Source organism: Oenanthe melanoleuca, chromosome 5 (assembly GCF_029582105.1).
Source record: "Oenanthe melanoleuca isolate GR-GAL-2019-014 chromosome 5, OMel1.0, whole genome shotgun sequence".
Lineage (NCBI taxonomy): Eukaryota > Metazoa > Chordata > Aves > Passeriformes > Muscicapidae > Oenanthe > Oenanthe melanoleuca.
In genome coordinates, this window is record NC_079339.1 from 39,842,503 (window position 1) to 39,868,152 (window position 25,650).

General features: G+C 38.1%; 1 protein-coding gene across 8 annotated transcripts in view; it reads right to left on the reverse strand.

The window, feature by feature from the left end:
- SPTLC2 (serine palmitoyltransferase long chain base subunit 2) overlaps positions 1–25,650 on the reverse strand; it is a 77,795-nt gene that overhangs the window by 23,437 nt on the left and 28,708 nt on the right. For all 8 annotated transcript variants that reach the window (XM_056493812.1, XM_056493811.1, XM_056493810.1 and 5 more), the window contains exon 9: positions 23,718–23,844. In XM_056493812.1, the coding sequence (XP_056349787.1) occupies positions 23,718–23,844 (127 nt within the window). The remainder of the gene's footprint in view (positions 1–23,717; positions 23,845–25,650) is intronic.

The following is a 25,650-nucleotide window of genomic DNA, read 5'->3' on the forward strand; positions in this document are numbered from 1 at the left end:
CACATGCTGTCTGCAGATTTTCATTACAGATATTCAGAAAAGTATTATATCCAATTATACAATGTAACCTGAGATTGCACAGATATATTAAAATGTATGGGCCAGAATAGGCCAGAATACTATATTGCCCCAGTTTCACATTAGGAAGAACCAGCTCACATCAGCAAATGCCAAGAGAACCTCCAAGAACAATGAGAAATTTAAAGAAAGTAATGAGAATAATTCCTTAACTCAGTGCTATTATATTACTGTTTAACAGCTCAAACTGTAGCATTCAGCAAACCAGTCAGAAGGCAGAATCAACTCACTGGGATTTTTTCGCAGGGCTGGTGGGGAATCCAGGTTTAAAGCAAGTTTGGGAATGGGAAGAATCTTTGGGCTGCATGTCTCAAGCCCAAGCTCACCAAAAGGACTGGGCACCTTCCACTAGAGGCCAGCGCTGCACCCCAGGAGTCCCCAGCCGTGGTACCTGCTCGCAGCCTGTGCTCCCCAGTAACGGGCTGCACTGAATTCACCCAGGAGAGGCTAACGGGACAGCTGAGTCAGTTATTTATCTGACATACTTGCATGCTTCCTGAGTTCACCACTCAGGGGAGGAACTACAAATAACGCGGGGGAGAAGACCAGTTTAAGAGTCAGCGCACTTGAAAGCGTGGACGAGCAGATCAGAAGACGGCTGTGAGCTCATGTTCTTTGGCCATATGGCAGCAGCATAAGCAACCATTTATTTTAGGAGGAGCAGTGAAGGGCTTGGCTCATGACCATTCTGTGTTAACCCCACAACTGTGGCTTTTAACAACACTGTATGCAGGGGATTTGCCTGGATTATGTGGGTTCTCAGCATGGAGCCACTGTAGAGGTGATGGTAAAAATGCTCAGTGCTTTAAAAGAGAGAGGAAAACAGCTAAATCTGATTTTAAAAACTGGCAACAGTAAAGCCAAAGAGAATCAGAAACGGAAAAAGGAGAAAAGAAAAATGATGGCTGATATTCTTGGCAATAAAATGTCTCAGAGAAACAAAATTTATGCTAATATTAAGTATCTGTCATTGCATTTGCTATCAAACTAAATAGTTCCAGTGGAGTCTAAAGGCATGCCAAAAAACAGCTGGGTGCATGTACTGTGTATTCACTGAGTTTATATATACTGGTGAGATTGAAGCCTTTGGCATATTCCAGAGCCCAAGGAGTATTTTTATATTTGCACTTTCTGATTTTGTTTGCAACTACCAGCTACATTTAGAGAACTCCAAGGCAGCCTGCTCTCCCCTTGAACTTCATCATAAAAAGATGCAGCTCTCACCAAGAAGAGATCATATTGATTGATGTGACTGGAAAGATGCAATCTGTTAGAATCACAGGCCAGTTTGGGTTGGAAAGGACCTTAAAGATCATCTAGTTTCAACACCACTGCCATAAGCAGGGACACCTAATACTAGACCAGGTTGCTCAGAGCCTCATTCACCCTGGCCTGGAATAATTCCAGGGATGGGGCATCCACCACTTCTCTGGGGAACTTGAGGCTGTGTTCCACCACCCTTGCAAAAAAATGTCTTCCTTATATCTAGTCTAAATTTCCCTTCTTTTAGTTTAAAGCCATTGCCTCTTGTCCTACTGCAACAGCCCTACCAAAACAGTCTCAGCTCATGTCAAAGGGTTCCTGCAGTATGGGGACACAAAGATGTTACAAAATGACACTGTAATAAAATCAGCCAAAATGGCCACTCCTCTGTGCAAAGCCATGACAGTATTATAATTTTTGGATTAGTCATAATTTGCTTCAAACAGCAGGCTTCATCAAGTGAGCAGAAAGACTTTGAAATAAGATACATGTGCTAAGGAGACCAGCATGGATAAACATTAAGGAGTGAGTAAAGGCAGTATTAAAACGAATTGATTTAAACTGAGACAATGTTTATCAAACTACAGGAGTCAGCTTTTCTACAGCCAAAATACTTTTCATAAGATCTTGAAAATTCAAGCTTTAAAGAGAAAGAGATTAAACCAGTAGAATTGTACTGATCCTACAGAAAAAAAAAAACAAACAAAAAACAGGTTAACAGCTCATCCTGCCTCAAGTCTAGCTAAAATTGGCTCCTAAAACAAGTATACACCAAACATTTAGTAACAGCTGAAAATACATAAAATGAGTAAATTCCACTGAAAATGCCGATAGCTGAAACTTACAAATTATCAGTCCATAATCATTAAAATAGAAGGAAAATTACTTCTTGATAACCCAATTCTTTATCTTGTGTGCAGGTAGGTTTAATCTTCTGGGTGCACACACATCATTAGTAATAATCTTCTTTACTTGTTGCCTTTGTAGCTGGCACAATTGTATAGCAACCTGCATCTTCCCCCATGTGATTGAGACAAGGCTACTGTTCAGCCTTACATGAGTCCTCTACACTCTCCCAACTACAGAATTCAGTAATCTACTAAGGACTCAGAGAAAGCTTATTATGCATGAAAATAACATACCAAATGGTAAGAAAGGTAAATCTAAAAATGAGGATAGAAGACTCCAATTACTCCCTATCATTACAATTAGTCAACAATGGGTCCAAGTCTTTAAAATATATATGAATAGAGGGCTACTTTATCAAATGTAGTATCACTATCATATACTGTACCAGTAACAGGGATCCTGATGAAGCCATGACTGAAATGTAAGACTGATGGACCTGTGGGTGTCTAAAAGACATTTTTAAGTTATTTTGGGCTATGTTAGAATGTTTTAGCAGTGTGCTTCTACTACTACAAAAGACTTCTGTAACCAATCCTGATAGTTTATGGAGGCTGCAGCCACTGATAAACTGAAGCCTTTAACAAGATTTGATTGCTCTCTATTATTGGAAGTTTCAGTCTCTGAAGTACAGAGCTTAAATAAATCAAAAATGCAAGATGATTTGGATGGAAGTCAATCATTAGGAAGAAAAACAAAAAAAACCCTAAAAGATGTCAGTCATTCTTTCGCAGCAAGATCACCAAAATAGTAATCCTCAGAGAAGGGAAGAGAAACTGACTGTGACCTTTATGAGGTGTGTAAGTATAGTAGGAATGAAAACTGGAATTTGCCTTACAGAAGTTTTTTATTGAAGGAAACACCTTTATTGGACTGCTCTGGTACTTCAGGACTACAGAGCAACTGAATGGAGAAAATGGCATCTCAAAGATATAAGGGGCTGACAGAGATGCAAGAAACCTATCCAAACAGTGGGTAAATTTGAAAGATAGTAATCAAACAGCTACTCCAGAACTGCTGAGCAAGGGACACATAACTTGTACACGGCACAAAACAGGCGACTTGGCAAGATAAGAATGCCCCCTTGAGTCTTGCCTGCTTACCAATTGGCACATCCTTTTTAAGTGTGGCAGTGTTCTACACCTGGGCACCATCCAACTCCAGACAGAGGTTCTAAATGCTTTGATGATCTCATGTGATTCTGCTCAATCAGATCTGAGAGTGTGCAATATATCTAGGGTCTGCCCAAGAAATGAGGTGCTAGAATTTTCCTCACTTGGCAGGTCTAGTAGGATGGGCTAACTGACACATTGTATTGGCTTGTCAAAGCCCATCAGAAGGAATTTCATCAGAGGACAAGTCAGCTTCTCTGACCCTAAGCAAACAAACATAAATCACCTATGAAGCATCAGGAACTGATATCATTACAAGTGTCAATACAATGAGGTGATTTCAGGATGCATCTTGCACAGAAAATGACTCTGGAAACATTTGTTCTGCACCTTCCCTGTGGCCCTGAAAAAGGTTTTGGCCTAATGTAAAAGAAGCTCTGCAGATTTATGATTCTCTGTGTAAAAAAATAAAATGTCCCAAGTGATCAAAAAAGCTATTACTGACATGCAAAGTACCATTCACTTTTCACTAACTCTTTAGGTTGGAATAGATGTCTTGAAATCAGTGAGTCTAACCTGCCTGCTTAAGCATGACCACCTAGAGTAGGTTGCCCAGAACTGTGTCTAGTTGGGGTTTTGACTGTCTTCACAGATGGAAATTGCACAACCTCCATAAGCAGCATGTTCCAGTGCTTGAGCACCCTCATAGTTTGAGATTTCAGAAACTCTTTCCCTCTTTGGTAAAATTTTTAAAGACTTACAACTTACTAGGTGCAGAAAACATTACACACGTTAATTAATACACATTATAATTACATACATTTACTTCTACCTTGTACTTAAAGCTGTCTTCCACAACAGAGGACAAAATTTCAAATCTGTTGGTTTGAGAGACTAATAATAACGAGCACTTTGTAACTTTTGCTCATCCATAAATTATGCATATTAGATATGAGGAATTAGCCTAAATAGCTTGAAGCTGCTGAGGCATTTTGCCCACAAAAGGTGAAGGTCTGAGCTGCCAAACCCCAGAATAATACACATCCGCTTCTTATGTGCCCTGGCAGTCAAACAGTGAGTCAAACTTGCCAGGGCACTTTACTCATTATACACAGAATTCTTGACTGAATTTTAGTAACAACTCAACATGGCTTCAGAATTATTTTAACCTGTGGCCAATCCCCACATACATGTCCAAACTGCCTAGCCACAGAAAAAACAAGCATAGCAATGCCAGGTTCAAAGTGTTTCCTCTATACATCTAACTCTCAGAAAAATGTTATTCATGCCACATTGTGCAAATACAACTGCAAGGATTCAACTCCAAAAACAGCAGCAGTAGGAAAGCAAGAACTAGTAATGAGTGGTATTACCGCTACCTCAGCCCAAATAAAAAAGACTTAAATGCTTTACAGAATTAGTTGATGACACTTTCCTCTGCATCAACTAGCTAGGAGATAACAGAAGAACTTGTCAAGAATAAGCCTCATCATAGTGTGCTGTGATTATGTTTTTAAAACAAATAAAAACAACAAATGGAAGAAATTTCTAACCCCTAAGCAATAAGTGCAGCAAGATAATTTAAAATTGAGTTCTGAAATAAAGTCTAGAAGTTCTCAACACATCAGACAATATAGGAAGTCACACATAATATGTTTTACTCACAAACATTTAAACCTGTCTTACAGTTCTAATTCAGACATTATGAGAACCAAAACTGCCTTTACCCTCCAAGTATTGCAGATATTTCTGTTTAATAATCACCAGTGGCTGAGATTTTATTTTTGTCAGGACACAAGAACTGCACCTGAATGTATCATATCATTAAATGGTATCATAAAATTAAACAGGTTAGAAGAAGAAATAATACTTTGGCTAGCAAGAAAAAGAAGTAGCTGTCAGGAGAACAATTTGCAAGCAAACTACCTAACAGCACTCTGAACTTTTACTTATAGATGTAAACTGACTACTTGCCAAGCTCTCAGAAAAAGAACCTACCTCCCTGAAGCTACAGCAACAAACAAGTTTAAGTACAACCAGTTCTGGAGAAAAAGCCTTTAATAATCTGCACTGTTCTTACTACTAGATGAGAACTACACTAAGAGTCTTGGGTGGCAAAGTAAAATAAATTGTGCCAATTACACCTGAAATACTCAAGACTTCCATCATCCTTTTTTCAAGCTTTCCCTCAAGAGATTAGTGGAATTTACCTTGCAGCAAGAATTAGTTCCTCAAAATTCTACACATTCTGAAATCTTTCTTTAGAGATACATCTAAAAAATGTTAAAAACCCCAAAAACTTAGCAACTTACTGGGGGCTAAGCCATGACACCAAACACAGGGAAGTGTGCTATTTACATAAACAATCTTTATTTCTTATTTTCTACCATCTGGACACAAAGCTTTTACGTCACCCATCACTACCAAAAAGCTGCAGCCTTGCCATGGCCACGTAATTTATCACAACCAGATGGTGTGCTGTCAATAAAGGAGGGGCTGCTATCATTCCAGGGCAGAATAATTACCTTTCCTTTGAACCAAGGACAATGTTTTCAATAAAAACCCAAAGCTGTTTAATGCAACTTCCAGTCTGTCAAGACTCCCACTGTGCAGCTCCAGGATTCATTAGACTCACAGACGTGAAGGAGACCATTTGTTAAAAACATAGCACAAGTGTCGTAGAGGACATTGATGACATACAAGTAAAAAAAACACCCAACAGTAAAGGCATTTTGAATCTTCTTTAAAAGCTTTTTGCATAGACCTTTTTACATCACCAAATTTATAGCAAAGGTAGCTATATTGTATTAAAATGCCACCTCTGTCCCAGGCCTTTTAGGTAAACTATGCAAGATATTCATTGCTTTGCTATGCACCTCTTTTGCTTTGCATTTCTGCATCTCAAAAGTTGGAGAAGTGACATTTATTCTGGGAGGAAAGGTTGTAAATCACAGAGAACCAAAATTAACTAGCAAGCAATGCTAAAGAACAGAAAGCTGTCTCACACACCAAAGCACTACCAGGCTGACACTCCTCTGACATCTGGAAACACATGGCAATCATACTGGAGTAATTCAGAGGACTGGACCTTGCGGGATAATTAAACAAGTTAGAATACAACCAAATGGCACCTTCACTTTGAGCAATGCAAGAAACTGGATGAATTTCACTACATACTAAATTTCCCCTTGAGTTTCAAACCCCGCCAAATAAAATGCAGTAATTATTTGAACACTCAAAGCATTTTCTGAGCCTACTTCCACGCCAAAAACTGACTTTCAACTTGTCCTTCTTTCAACAGTACATACTTAATGAAGTGGCTAAGAAACACATCCTTTTTTCATAACACCAGAACATTTTGTTCACCTCAAAAAAGTAGAAAAACTGTCTAGCTTGGGAAATTAAACATGAGCTGGAAGCCCAAGTGTGACCATTTCCAAGAATTACATCTAACAGAACAGAACAGAAATATTCCTACAATTTCAGTTCCACAGTGGTAACAAATGTATTAAAAGGTATCTTAGCTCAGTTTACTTTTGATTGACCCTCTCTCTAGCTAAGATCAAATCACTATATACTTCTCTTCATGTAGCAGTTGCCTGAAGGACACTATAATAGATTTTGATATATTTTAGGTGTGATTTATGGTCTTAGAAGAAAAATACAACAAGGCAAAATATGATAGGAAATAAAAAAACAAACCACCATAACAACTGAACAGCATTCAAGACTGCAAAAATCTCAGCTGACAATTTTCTGGTCATCACTTCGAGAAGCTGTAGTAAGTAGCTAATGACTTATCATCCAGAAGACCACAACCCATTGAAAAAGGGTAGAAGATAAAGCATGATCATTTGCTTCTCCCAGTAAGTACAGTTATGTGCATTAACAAAAAGCTTCAGAGAGAAAGGAACAGCTGTCTTCCCTGTCTGAATGAGCAAGGGTGGCTCTTACCTTAGGACACCAGGGTCCAGTCTCACCAGAACTTAAAGCATAACTGGAAAACCTCTTTGTTGTTCACTCTTAATAAACACATGCAGTGGGGACATAGCACAATAGAGACAGCAACTGATAAACTTCCACAGACATACAGATCTATTTTTACTAACACTTAAAACTGTTCTCAGATTTTAAGCATTTCTTGCACCTGTGCAGTAATCTTAAAGGAGATTTTGCAGGCTTTTCCAAAGCCCAGGCACAGGTGTGCAGCAACTCACACACAGTGTACAAAGACGCACACAAGAAAAAGCTCAGTGCCCTTTCCAAGTTGGAAGCTTTTGTTTGTTTTCCAGCAAAAGTCAGTCTCACCTTGATAACAGAGCATTTTTACTATTCTTGTTTGGTACAATACTGTTATCTCCAACTCTGCCATATTACACAGAGAGTATCATCCATTCTGAGATTCCCCAACAGATAGAAAGCATTAATGTTGCCACTACTATTAAAGCAATATTAGTGAAAAAGTAGAGCAAACAGAAACCAGTCAATCCCCAGTCAAGCTAAGGGTGACTGAAGGCATTCATCTTTACATGAAGGAAGTATATTAAGAAACACCAATATCAAATGATGCACAATACTTGGAAAAATAAAGCCAAAGATCATAGGCTACACCACAGCACAGATGCTAATTATGTCAGCACTTACACCAAGGCAGAACCAGACTGCAGTACATTCAGAATCTTCCTCTTGATCAATCTCCTGCTCCAGTAAGTGACTGAAGAAGTGGTATCACCTTCTAATTCAGATCATATTAAAATCATGTAATACAATTCTAAGGACAAACATGTATGAACAGTTTTCATGGAAGTTTTATTATGACTCTTTCTTCTAGTTTGCAATTTAGATTTCCTTATTAATCCAAATTTTCTAGAGCCAGGAGCTGAATTAACCTATTTTATTAACTGAAACACCTTAGTTCCTATTGACATAGAATGAACTGATAAACTGGTATCTGCACTGAGATGTAATTAAATGAAACGAGGACATTCCCCAGAAAAGCCCACAATTAACCAAATACACAAGGCACCAATGATAGATTCTGCTGAATTTTGTGTGAGCTATAATGAAGTGAATATCAGTACAGTTCAGGGGAATACAGATTTTTAAAGGCTCCACTGATATGCAACATCATGGCTTGCATACTGACTAGCATTTTTTAAAATAGCAGATATTTTCAGCATTCTGATAAAATTACAGCAAATAGAATACACTGACTATTTCAACAGATGAACTTTCAAATCTCTGTTTAAAATATTGCTCCACAACAGGAACAACAGACAACTCTTTAGTACATCCAAAAGACAGGATTATTTGTAATTTAATATGGAAACATTTCAGCTGTCTTAATACCAGGATAATTCCTACGCAAGTCTGGCATTTGAGACATGCTACATATTTGTCACTGAAGTGTGTGAAGTTCTGTGCTGTTACGTGAGTTCCATCAGTTGATGCTTTGGCCATAATAGTACCTCCTCCCACACATTCAGGTGGCTGGAGAGATCAGCTCTCTGAACCTGGAGCTTTTTCATCAGACTATTTATTTTTCCTATAACGTACATCCAGCCCTCAGGAATTCACAGCTAAAGGGATACCAACAGCCTAATCAGGCTGTAATTCAACAAAATGCATGTGTTTACATTTCTTAACCTTTAAAAGAGATCTTAAGAACTACTGATCTCACAGCAGCAACCTTCACAAGGTTTAACACTTGAGCTGCAGTGCCTTCTACCCTAATTTTAAAAACTGCCCTTTCCCTTTGTATAGATAAGAAAATGACACAAAACAGGGACACAGAGTCATTACCATCTCAGACTCCCTGTGTGATAATCAGAGGAAATGATCTGCTGACCTCAAGCAGTCTTTGAAGTCTGCACAAACATTACCTAAAGAAGAGGGAAGGACTATTCAGCAGGTCCCCTAGGCCTGCCTCTCCAAAAGCTCTGCTGCACTAGAGGTTCTCTCAAAACCTGAAAACACCTGGGCTGCCAGAAAAATTTGTGGTTATAGAGAATGTTCAAAGAATGCTGTGAAATAGACTTTGTATAAAAGTGTTTCACTTAAGCCTAACATGCAGCAAGCATTGATTTCTTTTCTTTGGGTCTGAATTACTAATAAATTGGCACCAGGGAAAAACAAAACAAACTAACCACAAAAAATCCAATCCCCTCCAAAAACATGCCCCAAATACAAACACAATTCCAATTTACATTTATGCAGGCTTTTATGTTATGCAAGACAGCATGCAAAGTAAAATGGAATTGCTACCATAGTTTAGCTTCAGCAGACACAAATTATAAAATAGTAGATCCACACTGTATAAATAATCTACTGGTGTTATCCATGTAAAAGAGAACCACATCCTAAAATGCAACGCCAACTTGCAATTAATTGCAATAAGTCATTTTCAAGAGATGGGAAGTCATAATACCATCTCTTGCCACTTCAGTCAAAATGCACTTTAAATTACAGAAACCTGCTTTTTTTAACACTTAGGAAAGTCTAAAAAGACTGCTGGTTGCTGGTACCATTGGATTCCTGAATGACTGCTAGAACCATGTATATCTGGCAATTTGCTTTTAATTATCTTCCCCCAATACTAACTCAATGGAATACCAGACACTGCAGAACTGTCTCTACTTTAAAGTAGAGCAACACAGAGCAAAAGATCCCATGATCTTCTTTTGTGTTTAGTGACTCTTCATAGGAAATCCACCGAGAGAGAAGTAGGATTTAAGGTCTTTGATGAAGAATGGATCTTGTCCAAGGCAACAACAACAAACAAAACCAAACCAAAACACTGCCTCCTGTCAGAAGGCTGTCAGAAACACAGAAAGCTCTTTCCACTTAAAGGAGAATTCAAGATAATGCCTGGTCGATTAAGTTGATAAAATCATCATGAACTCTATTTTACCATTAAAAATAAAAGAACAAGAAAGCATTTGCATGTGCCTGTGTATCTAAAACTTAGTAAAACTGGCTGAACACAAAATTATTTCATATGCAAAGAATTGCACAGGAACAACAGTTACATTTCATGGTCACATTGCACTCATCTCCTCTGATATGTTTCGAGCCCTGTTGCAGTGAGACTAGGCTCATGAGACCCAGAAGGGTTCCCTAATTCCAGCTCCACATCTACCACCATATTTTTTCACACAGAACTTTTCCAGAGGCCAAATTTCTACTGGAAGCAGTTTAAGTTCTCTCTAGAGTGAGTTATCACAGCTAAACAGATTAGCCATACAGACAAAGAAAATCTATTGTGCTAGAAAGTGAAAACAAAAGCACATTACCAGCCAACTTCTGGCTAGCTCAAGGATCTGCTGAAGAAGAGCAGTATTGCCTGCAAGAATTCCCCCCTGGCCCCCCTAGGCAATCCAGAAAGCAATTTCTGAAATGTAATTCACAATAGCTGTTCCTGTTTGTTTATACCTTGCTCACCGTATCTGGCTGCACTGTTGTCACATGACTAATATACAGTCATTGAACTTATAAAGCATTGGTTCAGATCAACAGGTAATTTTAAAGAATGTGATTAGGGCTATCCCTCCAGAACAAAGAAATTAAATTTGTGTTGCCTGGGTAAGTGTATTATCTAACTGCACATATTAATCACTGGAGGATTTGTAGGATTGTACTAACACTACTTACACATTAGCTCATACAGACTTTGTATTATCACAAATGCAGGCATTTACAGGCATTCATAATCATTAAAAAGACAGCTGTACATATCCTGTTTGACAGCTATTCTTGTGTCTTGCTGAGAAGAAAGAAATGTGTGCTCATCAGACTGTTCTTCTGAACTAATCATGGCACCTTCACTAAAAAGTCAGAATCATGAAAAAAATTACCTTTACATAGTTTCAATGAAACTTACCTTCCAAGTTAATTGAAGTGTTGAAAAAAGTAAGCATTTAAAACCATCTATTTTCTTTCTATTATGATACCATAGACACTGAAATTTAAAAAACACGTATTTGTTCTTAAAAATCTCAAGAGAAAGCATCAGTGAAGAAGAGACAGAACAAAAAAAAAAAAAAAAAAAAGAAGACTTGAACCTTTGTACAGTACAAATAGGTTGGCAGGCCTTTATGGCAAATTGAAGCCACAGAGAGCAAAAACATCAGGAACACATACAAACACCACATTTCTTTAGAAGTTAAGGAATGTGCAAGCTTTGACAAAGCATATTATATTAAGGATGTTTATAATCTGCTTCCATGGAGACAGTTCAGTAGCTTTACAACATAGCAACAAAGAGCGTGAACTATATTTTCCATCTGTTTTGTACAGACTTTTTTTTTTTTTACAATGGAAGTCAGTATCAAAGCTAACTGTTCCTTGGGATTTTAAACAGCAACACAAAGGGGTAAAGAAACCTTTTCCTAAGCAGTACAAGAGAAGATGGAAGACATGAATGGCTATTAAATATATATACAAAAGTATGTGATGAAGACCTCTTGTTTCAAGCAGGAAGTGTTACACGTAATGTAGCAGTCACCAAGTTTCAGCTAACATTACTGTGTTTATTAATTGTAAAATATTATACAGATATTAAAAACCCTACACAACCAGACAGATTATCACCTTCAGCTGAACATGTGTGATAAGAACAGCATTTTAATGTCCACATTAAAACAGATAAAACAAGTAACAAAAAGCCTCTATTGTACTCATGTATTACTAGCATATGTCCTGCCATTCTGCTGCTGTTAGGCTGGAGTTCACCCTACATTATATGGCACAGCTATTCTCTACATGCACAGACCACAGGAAATAATGCAGAAAAACATATTTCTTTTCCCAGAACACAAAAAGGCAGCAGTGCACACCAGCTTTTCCAAGAAAAAGCACAATGCTTAAGTTTAATAGGTGTGATCTATACAGACAACAGTTTAAAAGAAAAGGTACTTGAAACACTCCACAGTACATTACTACTGTAGAAAAACAAATATGTATAGAATATACAGCCCTTGGGCAAGATGTTAGACTACCCCTCAAATCTAAAGGGAAGTCATTGGACATTTATACCCTGTGTTAGGAAAAATCCTGCTATGAAAAATATTCCCCAAGTCCCTCATATGAGCCTTCAATCCCACTGAATACATCAAACCCAAAACCAAAGGTATTTTATGGATCCAAGACCGTGCCTGAGCAGCAGCAGTGTCTCCCACCATTTCAGTAAATGTCACTATGACAGAAATATCAAATTCCCCAGATCCTACACATCTACTTCTCAGAACACAGTGTAATTACCCTTGTTTACCAGGTATCTACCATGAAGACAGTTATGCAAATCCTTCACAATGAATTGTCAAAAGAACTAATCCCTAGACAAGCCAAACACTTGTAGTGGATTTTTTTTTTACCGACATAACACTTTCCAAAGATTTCCCTTGGTGCTAAAATTTCCAAGTTAATTAGCAAAATCTATGGACTCAACCAGGCTATTAGGGCACCATATCCAGAATCAACAGGCTACAAGCTACTGACGCCTTCTTCCTAAAGGGCAAAATCTCACCAAAAATAAACAAAAAAAACCCCAACCAACCAACAAAAAACCCACATCAAAACAAAAAAACACACTCCAAAACCAAACCAACAAACAACAAAAAATCCACAAAAAAAACCCCAAAACAAAACCCAAAAAGCCACAAAAACCCAGAAAAAAAGGACAGCAACAACAACAAACAACAAAAAAACCAAAACAAAACAAAACAAAAAAAAATTAACAAAACCAACCAAAACCCCCAAAGTGGCCATGTAGCCTTCTTCTACCCCAAACTGTTCTCACTTCTCTCAAAATATAATGAAGAAAGAGGGTACTAGTATGAAGTACTACAAAAATGAGACTTATTAAAATCCTATAAAAACTACAGCATACAACACAGGACATAGACAAAGCTATACAATTAGAAAAGATGAGTCTGACAACCATACCCAATATCACTGAATGACCTGTGTTAACAGGAAACACCTCTCAAAACCAAACCTGGAAAAGAAGAATTAGCTCTGTTGTGTTTCAGAAATAAAAAGCAGTTTTTCCCTAAAATTCTCAAATACAAGAACAGTCTCCAGGGAAATGTAGTCAAGTGTAGTCTGTGCAGTTTTATGGAAAATTTATTATTTATTAACAGTACTAACATTTAGTTTGTCAGTATATCTACCCTGCCATTAGGCACATCTCTAAGGAGCTCACAATAGAATCCACAGACTGGACAAGATAGCCAAGTACTCAGCTTTAGAGCAGTAATTTAGCAGCTCTTCTGACTGAGCTTTGACACACTAGCTTTCGTATGAAACTCTTGCTAGCTGGTCAAAAAAATTAATTTTTTTCTTCCTGCATTGTTTTTTGAATTTTACATCAAATCAGTATAAAAGCACAAGGTTTTACAGTTCTTAATCTATTCTTCTAAAACTCAAAGCCAGTTCAGCCAAACAGAAGGATTTGTATGCCAGATAAATCACAAGCAATAGGGCATACTAAGAAACAGTGCAAATCAACTGCAGATGACTAGCAACAGTCTTCTTCCTCATTCCCTGCAGCTGCATTAGCCACATACTGAAGTGCTGCTCTTAAAAACAGATAGGAATGCTCTAAGTGCAAGAAACAGTATTCAGCAAAAGTCAGCTGATTGGTCACACTCCATGTCAACACCTTAAAAGCTTCTAACAGCATTGCTGCTAAAGCAGTTGGAGTAATGCTCAAGTTCAAGCACAGCAAGGCTTGTCATTCACTGGAAAAGACACACCAGCCAGCTATAACGTGTCCACCTTTGGTCAGAAACAGCCAGCTTTGGTTAGAAATAATTAGCTTCATCTAGAAAGCAGCAAATAGAGCTAGGGCATCCATTCTCTTACCTGGATAGTGAGGTATCCCTGAGGGGGTACCACCTGAGGGATGGGATGTATTTGACTACCGTACACTTCGGCAAACTCCTTTGGGAGGTGGCAGCCATAAACACTAAGTACCATCTTCTGGCCAAACAGAACAGAAGCCAGCTCTATAAAGAAATGATGCCAAGAGTGCTATGAAACAGGCTCCATGAGCTTAAGATAATGAGATCCTATACAGAAGTATGCTTTGACCAGTAACTGATACTGTAGGGTACTATGAGAAGTGTTTACTGTTGGAGAAGATGAAACTGAGGAATCTTGCAAATATGAATGCTCAGATTCTGGGAATATAGAAACCATGAATGAAATTGAAATGAAAGCCACGTTTGAGATACCAAGCCCTAGTTACTGAATAACCAGGTGTACAATGGGATGGCTCACCGAAGCCAATCCACTCTTAACTAAACAATGCTTTTGGCCAGAGGGCAAGGCCAAAAGACACAAAAGACTGACCCACACCCAAAGATTAGATCTTAGAGTTTAGAATGTCACATGCTATGCTAATGTAACATTTCCTATAGGCTGTATGTAAATGCTATAGAATTAGTATTTTGTATTAGATTGGTTCTTAGGGATTAGAATATTCATGATGGAAGTGGATTTATTGTGTTACAAACGGGAAGTCTCTTCTCTCCTCTCCTCTTCTCTTCTCTCTTTCTCTTCCTATCTTTACTCCTTGCTCTTCTCCCTCTCCCTTTACCCCAATACCCTTTTATCCCATTACTCTTCTCCTCTTCTTCCTCTCTTTTCTTTTTTCTTTTCCTCTTCTCTTCCCCTCTTTACCTTCTTTACTCTCTCTCTCTACCCTCCCTCTTCTCTCTGTCTTTCCCTCCCTTTATCTCTTTAATCTGCACGTGGCTGTGCCGGGCAGCTCCTAGCAGACTCCCTTATAATAAACTGCAACTGTAGCTTTTAGCATTTACAGAGCGTCTGAGTCTTGTTCCTCGCGTCCACCCTGATACAAAGAGTCCAGGAGTCTCCCGCAGTTTACCTCTGAAAATCCAGACAAGCAGCCTGGCAAAGAGACTGCCTTGTACTATGTCTCTTCGTAGAAGAATCCTTTCAGGGCTATAGAAAGTGAACAGAATAGTCCTCAATACCCACTCTTCATCAGTGGTACTAAATGGGACCTTATGGAATAGAGCACATTAAGTTCCAAAGCTCTTTCTTCAACAGGACTTTGATATACATCCTGAAATAATATTGCTGCAGATTTCACCTAACACAAAGCACGATGGGAGACAGGATGCTGCAAGTGTGTATGTGCTCTTTACTAATGTGTCCTAAAATTAAGGACTCCGAATGAGTTGGGTTTTTTTTTTTGTTTGTTTGTTTGTTTTGTTTTGTTTTTGTTTTGTTTTTTTGTTTTAGTTTTTTTTTTTAATAGGAAGCTTTTGTATGAAGTCATTGAGAAGGTAGATCCTAAATCTTTCACAGAACACACCTCTATACACCTTTTTGTGAAGACTCTGATCCAATAAGAGGTCCTTTACAATGTTTTAAGTTTCTCCTTTGATATCAAAGATGCTTCTACCCAAGTTCAGCTTATGGTAAAAACTATAGCCTGCAAATTTCCCAGCAAGTCTGAGTTGCTCACATCAGTCTGTGTATCTGTCACAGTTGCCATACTTGTCCTTCTACAGTATGCTCTCAGATTTACCCTGAAACTCTGCAGTAATTTTAACAGTGAGGGTGTTGAGCTTTCCCATGTTAATAATTCGCATTTGGCAAGAAGCTTCTGGTATCCTGCCACCTGGAAATGCAGTGAGGTGGAAGAGCAGGCTTTGTGCCTCAAAAGGCCCAAAGGGGACTTGTCTCTCCTCTGACATTTACAGACTTGTTTTTCCTGAACAGCTCTGTTTTCCAAGGATCATGGAAAGATCAAAGTTGTGCACATAAAACCCACAATTGCTTCTATGCTGTGATGCCCTGACCAAAAAGATACTTGTCAGGAATACAGCTATAATCCTAGAAAAGACAAGCTATATTTCAGATTGGAGGTACTGAACATTTTGCCTCCAGCTCCTGGTATAGTTATTCTATAAGAGTGACACATCTGTTTGCACAGAGTACTTAGTTCTAGACATGCTAGTTGCAGGACAAATGAGTTCTCCACCACCCATTTAGAGCTAGAGTTTGCCAACACACTTATATGATACAATATTAAGCTGACAAGCTGCAAGGCATGCTTAAAAGTCTTAAAAAGTTTCAGAAGTATTTTACTGGCGCCTTTTTTCTTCCTTTTTTTTGCAATCCCAGTGTCCATGGACAAACAGTTAAGAAATCTTAGGAGCTGCTAGCCAACATGAACTTGAGAAGCATGCATACTCTGTAACACATTTTCCCCCCATGTAGGCAGCATTGTAACCACAGCTTTTCCACTATGCAACAATTAGGCAATAACCTGAGCATTAACAGAAGCTTACTGTGGAAGAAAGAAGCCCTACAGGTTGGTTTATCCTATTCTTAACGAGTCAATTTGTCTTGAACTAAAACCCCAATACCAAAATCGAGAATCCGCTCAATCTTATTTAAAGTAATCTCAAATCTCTCCTCTGGCCATATGCTCTTAAAACACATTAATTGGCACACAGGTTTTTCAGACAGCTTCTTCCTTTAAAGATTAAATCAGTACTAAAAAAGTTTATTAATTCTGAAACATTAACAAACATCTGCACTCTAACAGGACACAAGTACACATTGTAGATTGTCAAGATTGTCTGTGTTTGGGAATTTGTGGTACATCAACTGCATTGATGTGAAATGGCATGAGTTGACCTTGTGCCAAAAATATTTTCCATCAGAACCCACTAAAACAGGCATGGACAGTAGCTCAGCTGGCCTGCAAATCCCTAGCCTAACATAGCCCACAGAAAGGGCTTCATACTGACTACTGCTTGTTTCCAAAGAAGATAGGAACAATTACACTATATAGTTTTCATAGAAGTCTCTATACTGCACACATTATTGCAATATCAGTATTATTTTTTCTATGTAGAAAATCGGTACGGTCACCAGGACTTATGATAGGAGGTAGTGCTTGTGCGGGTCATTCAGGTATTTCCTAAAAACTCTGCTCTAGTAAATCATGTATCTCCTCAGGAATCAGGAACTCTATTTCACACTAACCCAGAGAAAAACAGAGTGCACATCACCTTATGTGTGACTACTCCTGTTGAAATGCTTTACCTTAACGTTACTGATTTAGAAGCATTTTAGTTGTGCTGTTGCTAACAATATATACTATATATACTAGTAAATACTGCTATATATACTAGAAAATACTGCTACCAGAATTTTCTCCATTTCCTCTCTGAGAAGCATACCAGTATTCTGTAGAAACCTGGCACCTCATATGCTATTGAGAGTAAAAAGTGAGACACACATTTTAAATCAGATGTCATATAAGAAGTGAAGAAAAATTAAATTACTTCAACAAAGCAACATTTCTAGTTGCATTTCTGCTCTGACAGATCAGTGTTTAGTCTATGAAGACATAGGATGACAGCTCCTACCTTAACAGAAATAGCAAGAAGCGGAATATTGAGAGAACAAAGCAGGTGTAAACTTATAAAGGTTTGTAAGCTCTATACAAAACCTATGATGTTGAATAAAGCCCAAAAGAAGAGGAACTGAAGAATTCTCACATTTCAATGTACAACACAAAGGGTACAACCCTGCTAATGTCTGTAAACACTCTTCAAAGCATCAAAGGCTGAAAGATTTCTCCTGCCCAGCCCAGGTTAAAGCAGTTTTTCTGGAAGCTTGCCATGCTCTGTGGGAGGGAGGTAGGGGTGCAGCAACAAGCTGGATTTAAAAGATCCTCAGCTGGAAGTACAAATACAGAGAATGATGTTTAAAACTGTTAGACCCCTGGAGAAAAGCAGGAAACTCTCTTTATGACCCCCAGAGTATTTGTTTTTCCAACAGTTTCCCAGCTCAGCTAGAGATTTTCAAGGGCAGCAACAACAACAACAAAAAATCACTTTGCTCAAATTAGTTTTGACTGGTCCCCAGGTTCCCAAGGTGATAATTTAACACCTCATTAACAAGTGCATTATTGGAGTAAATTCAAATGAACCGATTTTAATGATAATTGAATGTTTTCAGCCTCGCCTGCAGAAGGAGTATTTCCCCCTTGGAGTACAACAGCAGTCACTGCTTCCATTTGTGGATTGACTGCTGGCAATGAATGGCAAAGTACAGATTTCATTTATAAATATACCATAAGCCACTTAAAATTCAATTTCAGGTGCCGAAACATGGGCTATTCCTCCATTACTGCTTATGTTTGTACTTGCATATAATTGTTTATTTGTCTTTGGACAGAAATGGTAATGTTACAAAATGTCCAACTTTAAGAAACCTGCTGATTAGGCAGATGATTGAACTGCTGAGGTCCTATCTTCACTTGAGGCCATCTGATTACCCTCATGGAAGTTAAAATACTAATTGCAGTCTTTTCTCCTCCAGACTTTAAATGGACCATCTAAGCTTAGTTTGTTGGTTTTTTTTGCCAGCATGCATCTCCCTGGGCATATGAACAGTATAACAATGGTCCTGAATTCTGAACAGCTCAGTTATTCTCAATTCTCTGCCAAGACAGCTGTACATTCTTATTACTTCTGGTTATAATTGGTTCTGCCTTCTCTGATTTAACACACTCAATATTGTTGCACATAGCAATGGCAAGAGTAGAAATTTTTAAAAATTTTCTTTTAATGTTTTCACTGATGAAATGGAATAAATTACTGGCTCTTCACAACGGAGGTGCAAATACCTGAGACAAATACCAATCTGACTCTGTGCTGCCAACTGACTGACCAGCCTTCAAAGAGCAGTTATTTGTTTCCAACAGTTCAGCAGCTGGGATGGCCAATACAACTGCTACCTTCACTGAACTATGTGGGATAATAATCCTTCATTTCTATACAGTGCTCAAGACAATGTTCAGTCAAAATTTAAGAGCAATCTTGGGCAAGGTCTATCCATGACTTATTCTATACATGCTCTGTATGGCACTGTGACTAAGTGTGGGATATTTGCTTCCAAAACTCACATGGAAGTCAGTCGAACTTGTTACAAATGTCAAGAGGTATAATTACTATCACTGAGTTAAGGTCTGTGGAAAGAAATAGTTCACCTCTGTTACAAGCCATTAGTACTGCCAGCTTTAGTTGAAACTTAAAACACACCTGGATTTAAGGTTCATCTTCAGTTTCCAATACACAGGAGAGCAAACTAAGTTTCACCTCTGAAGGTGGGTAACCAGTCCTTAGACTGGTTTCACTTTGCATGTTTTCATTTGCCTGCATCTCACTTGGGTTATTTATGATTTTCTTCCACTTGCCCCCAGCAATGTTATCACAGCAACAAACAGGCTGGGTCCTGAACAGCTACAATGCTAAGAGAACTCCAGTTGTACAGGATGTATCACTGGCTCTTATGTAAATAACAGAAAGGAGACAGCTGGATTCCCAGTCCTAGTGAGACTGTAGCGGCAAAAAATCCAGCTTTTAACTCAAACCAAATCATTGATGCTGAAAAATTCACCAAGACAGGTCAAGTACTTAACATCATAAATCACAACAATGTCTCATTTACCATGACAAGAACCAAGCTGTCTCATTTTCCCTACAGTCAATTTAAATAACAGCAAGAATCAAGTGGCTCTATGCTACAGCTTTCCAGAACTCCATTCCAAGAATCAATTTGTCATCTTTGTGTATGTATACTATGACCCTGAAAAGTCTGCTTATTGTGTCTTTTTATTATCATTGTTTAAAAAGATCCTTTATCTACAAAACTATCTGACATTCATTCATTTTGTGGCTGAACAGAGGAAGAGCAACATTCACCAAACTGCTGACAAGCATCTGCAACACATTCTCATTGAAGTTCTCAACCACAGAGACTTTGAATTGGAAAACAGTTCCAAAAGTTTATTTTTGCAGAAAGAAGACTTCTCCATCTCTCCTGCTCACCTTGCTCTACCATATATTAAAGCCAAATATGACGATATACAAGATGTTAATGTACATTGTCACCTGAGTTCTCTGAAGAAAGTCTATATGCTCTCTAAGCTTAACACTTCTGAGGATGACTGTTGCTTTGAAGAAATTCCCAAGGGGATCACAGATCAAGTATGTTTTGTTTAAGATGACATGATGGTCTTCTACCCAATTATAGTACAAGACAAGTAATGCAAAGTAAAATAGGACAAACAGAGTATTGATCTGATAATGTAGAGGAGCTGCAGTACTGGAAGCACCACTACCAAGAACTCATAAGGTAGTTCTGCCATTGCTTTAGCTGTTGGCATAGTTTTTGCAGTCTGGACGAAGGAAAAAGTAATATATTAATATATAATTAGATTGCTATAACTGTCTTCAGGGTGATTAAGTCTGCTAGTCACATACATACACCATACAAAGAATTAACAGATTAATTTGAACAGAAATAAAAAAGGAAACTACTGTGCCAACTAAGGCAGCACATTGACACACAAGCACATCTTACACTCTCTGTAGAGAAGCTTCTCATAGCATCTGTATTTTGCCTGTGCTGCCTCTTACCAATATCCAATTTAGTCACTGGCAACTTGCTGGAAAAATCTGAAAGGAGACATTCGCTGTTTTTAGTTATGTAAAGTTTCAGTAATTACACCTTATATTGGAAGTTTAGAGTCTTCAGATACTTCTCTAGATTTAGAAATAACCTAGAAAATTAACATATTCTTACAAAATTATAGACAAAAACCCTTTTATCTTCAAAAACTACTTGGTTCCTATCACTTATTTCTCAGCTACAGATTATCTCAATCTGACATGACAATTTCCACGAAGTTTTGATGCCATGGAGTACAGCAGGTTTTACAAACAGCATATGGTAAACAGAAGCAGGCAGACAAAGAAGCCACAACAGCTCTTTTCAAGAAAGCATTCTTGAAGCTATTAAAAGATTCAGATGTGGTTCAAAACATGAGGTTGGGAGCTAGCCATCTACAGTTCTGATTCCAGCTCCAACTCCTGTGCTGTTGTAAAACCATTGCCCTATCTCAGTTTCCTTTACTGATTTGTTCAGCCTGACTAACTTAAAAGCAATGAAATTTTTGTAGTACACAGTCAATTCAGAGGTGCTTACCAGTGACCCAGTTTAACACTATTTCTCCACTTGTATTTCAAAGTTAACAACCATTACCAGCACCCATCGACTCCTTATTAATCCATACTCAAACCAACTGCAGGCAGTGGTCCTTCAGAGCCCCACTTGTAATGCCACAGAATCCAAACAGAAGTTTTTCAGCCAAAGCCCTTAGACATCACATAGACAGCCCTTAGTGTCATCACACTTCTTACCACTAACCAGCTGCTTAGTTCACCCAATTGAACTTTTGCCAACTCTGTCCACAGAAAATGTCTGCAAAGTAATAGTATCTCTAAAGACTTAAGGCAATTTAAAAAATGTACGACTGGGAAACAGCACTCTGCAGAAAATAAATAGGAAGGCACTTTCATGCAGAAATTATCCTATAAAGTGCTTATCTTAATTCAAAGTTGATGCTTAAATGTTAAAATGCTTAAAAAGCCAGTAACACTTCCACGAGATCTGTAGCTGATAAATCCTTTCAGATTTGACAGTGTTCTGGCTATCCAGCTATTATATCCATCACTTGCAAAAAGTGCTAAAGCTTATATAGAAAGCGGACATGCAGAGACTTCTTGGAAACAAGACACCTGTCAAAACATTAAAACCACTCATTTTATTAGTAGAAATAGGTGCCTAGGAATTCTGGTACTTCTTGGCAACAAACTAGTAGGATGTAGCTCAACATGCATTTTAAGCAACATGAGAACAAAAATGATCTTTTATTTTTTTGCTATATTGGTTCCTAATCTGGTTTGCTTTTCAGCTTAGATGGATCTTACTAGCATAATGGCAGGAGAAGAGTGTGGAATGGAAGTTACTTCCATTCTCCTGGCTTGAACAAATACCACACTGTAGCCTCAGAAATAGACAAAAATGCCTGAGTTTAAATACTGCAAACAGAAATCAGTTACACATTCCTTGCTTCCCGCTTCATTAAGCAAAGCAGACACTGGAAGAAACCCAAAACAAGCAACGCCTAAGCAGACTACAGATTGTTGGCAAATCATCAGCTATAAAAACCTCAATTACTTTTAAGACCACAGCAAGACAACTTTTTGTGTAGTGTGAAGCATGCTCAATACCTGTACTGGAGAGCAGGGAGTCAGCTCCTGGCTCTTGGTACAGGTCTCTCACATGGGCCACTCAGAAGCACTCAAAGCTTGCACAGACATAGGCTGCTGTCAGATGCACTTGCCTCACTGATAATGTCTCTACTGAGCAACCACCAACACCAACTGCTGGCACTTAAATCTGTTCTCAGATCATATAAGCAAACCAAATGAAAACTGTTATAACAGGAAAATTCTCAAGTCATTTCTCCAGTGAGCTTTTCCACTGTAGTTTATCCAACAGGTTGGCTGGTCAGATGACACATGTTCAAAAGCCAATTCATTTCTTCAGCATACACCACCACCACCTCGTGGCCAGATGCCTCAAGCTCCAACAATTCAACATATACTGCAGTTAGAATTCTAAGAGCCTCCAAACTAAATGCCACCAACAGACCCTCAACAAACTACATCAGCATCCTGTATGAGTTTTTTAATTACCTGTGAGGGAAAAGTAATCTATATGCAAACTGTACTATTTCAATTCCAAGGTAGCTTAAAAAGCTATTTACTTCATGCTGTAACTGAAGGAACCTGCTACCCATAGGCAAATGAGACACAAGAATCTGTCATGACTTTGAATGCCCAGAGAGTAGTACAAATTTCCCCTTTTTTATTTGTATTATGAAACAGGAAAACTAAGACAATAAAGACAAATAGTTGAAGTTTTTCTCCTAGTCCATTACGTTCACTGATGTTGAAAAATGCCTCTAGCTCCCCAAGTAAAAAGGGATTTCAGAAACATTTCCATATATACTTTAACTGAGATGCAAACATTAAATTATACTAGAGAAGAAAATTGAAAGCACTGTCCCTGCAATAAATCAGTACACAACTGTAAAAGATACAACAGCAAAATACTCTGAAAACAATGCTTGAAGTGGGGCAAATAACAAAGGACAGACAATGGAAAGAAAAAGAAGGTAGCTAAAATACCGTGACAGGGAACAAAAATCAGTAAAAGAAAATAGTGTGTCTTAGACAGGACTAAGATGACTTACCTCTAGCTGAAAATTCCTTATGCTGTGATTAGGCTGATCTGCCAAGCAGAACTGTAAACCGGTTTACTGACCCTGAAATTCCAACCATAATTCTACTAATAGTTAATTATGAAAGTGTCCACTGAATGTGTTATCTGTCAAAGGGATAAAGGCTCTTTCTGGCTTCCCCTTTCTACCTGCTTACTGCTAGAAAGACTCACCAATATTTGTACCATCTTCACCCATAATGCACTTCACGGAGGTGATGATTTGCTCTACAACAGGAGGTGACATTGATGTTGCATACGCAGCACTGTGAGAGTAGGTCCTGAGGTAATCAATCAGTTCCTAGCAAAACACAAGAGGCATCAGACATTACCTTCCCAGCACTCAGAAATGCTTCTGTCATATCTTTAATCACAATAAAATAGGGCACCACACAAAATCTCTTCCAGAATGCCCTGTAAGAGAACCAGTATCTCAAGGATTAACTTTACAAGAAACAGCAGAAACATGACAACTCATAATAATATCAGAGGGAAAGGACGTGTGTTGATCAGAGACAAATGTCTATGACAGACTTGTTTAGCTAACACCAGCAGCAGTGGATTGCAACAACAGTTTGCATTATGTCTGCATTACTTGAACTGTACCCAGGATGAGTTTCAAAAGTGTTTATTATAACAGTACAAATATAAAGAAAATGAAATAGTGGGCAGCAGGATCCATAGGTGTTTATGGATCATGCTTCATATACTTTTTTTCCCCACAAAAACCACCAAACAAGGAACAGGTCACAAAATCTTTCTTGTTCATCAGTACAATATAAATAAAGCAGCAGATGTAATTTAAGAGTGCACAAACCTCAGTCTAATCCTTCTGCATTTTCCACTTAAACACATATTCTATTTTTCTTAAGAGGGCAAAAGCAGCTCATATAGGAGCAAAAGACCAACACACCTTACATCTAAGCTGCTTGTTAACTGTAACAAAACCATGCTAAAATATTATAAATATCAGTATGAATGCCAGGAGAGATTCTATCTTTTGCTACCATAAAATTATGACAGCTCTGTAGCTTTCACAAGCTGTAAATGTATTATAAAAATGCCAGGAAATGTTTTGTTGCTGTCTGCCTAGGATCAGAGTTAAAGGAAAGGAAGTTGTAAAGGGACTTTGAAATAAACTAGGTAAGAAGATTTAAGGCCTCTGAAGCAATCCCTCAATCAGTAGCTAAAACAGTTGCAAAGGACTCTTAGCTGCTTTACCTTATGCCATGGAGTCAATCCCACTAGCTCACTACCTCTGGAAAAAGGATTTATATGACTTTTTTTTCTGAGGAAATTGTTGAAGTAATTTTAATCTCACTATAGTAAACACCCTGCAAGGAATATCTCCAAGCTCCATCTCCATTTGGATGGATGGAAGTAATTATCACAATACATAAAAAATTATTTTCCTGGTAGGAAAATGGTAGAATTTTGCCCTCCAATAAAGCTTAGAAGCCTGATCTGTGAAATCAGATATTTTATGATATGAGAAAGGTGACACAGGGAATTGTCTACACCATTCCTCTGAGAATCAGAGGTTTGGCAAGGGCAACGCTTTCTAGCAGTACTTTCCAATTGAAAAATACAGCAGTCAAAAAAAAAAAAAAGGGCCCAAAAATCCCAAAACCACAAACCAACAAAATGCCAAAAGAAACAAACAAAACCCAAAACAATCAACTAGCCAAAAAAAAGAAAGGGGAAAAGCGTCTTTTCAGAAAAGACTCTTCAAACTGCTTGTGCCCAGGGGAAATCAATTCTACCAGAATAACCTAAGAGGATTTTCCTCTAAACGCATTGAAAAACTTAAGCTTTTGGCATTTTTCCTTTAAGTCTTATTAAAAGTAACATCAAGAAATCCCTGCTTCCTGACTCCTAACCCTTTCTAGAAAGATATTACATTTCTACTGTACATTCTGCAAACTGAGATCACTGACTGTATGAGAACTACACAATTATGAGGTATTATACTAGACTAGACTCTTCTGCACTGCCAACTTCCACAGTATTAGACAGCATGTAAAATTCTGGAACAAATGGACAGAAGGGTACTTGAGGCATAGACTAAATTTGAAATGCTTAATGAAGAATTCCACCACCTGCATCA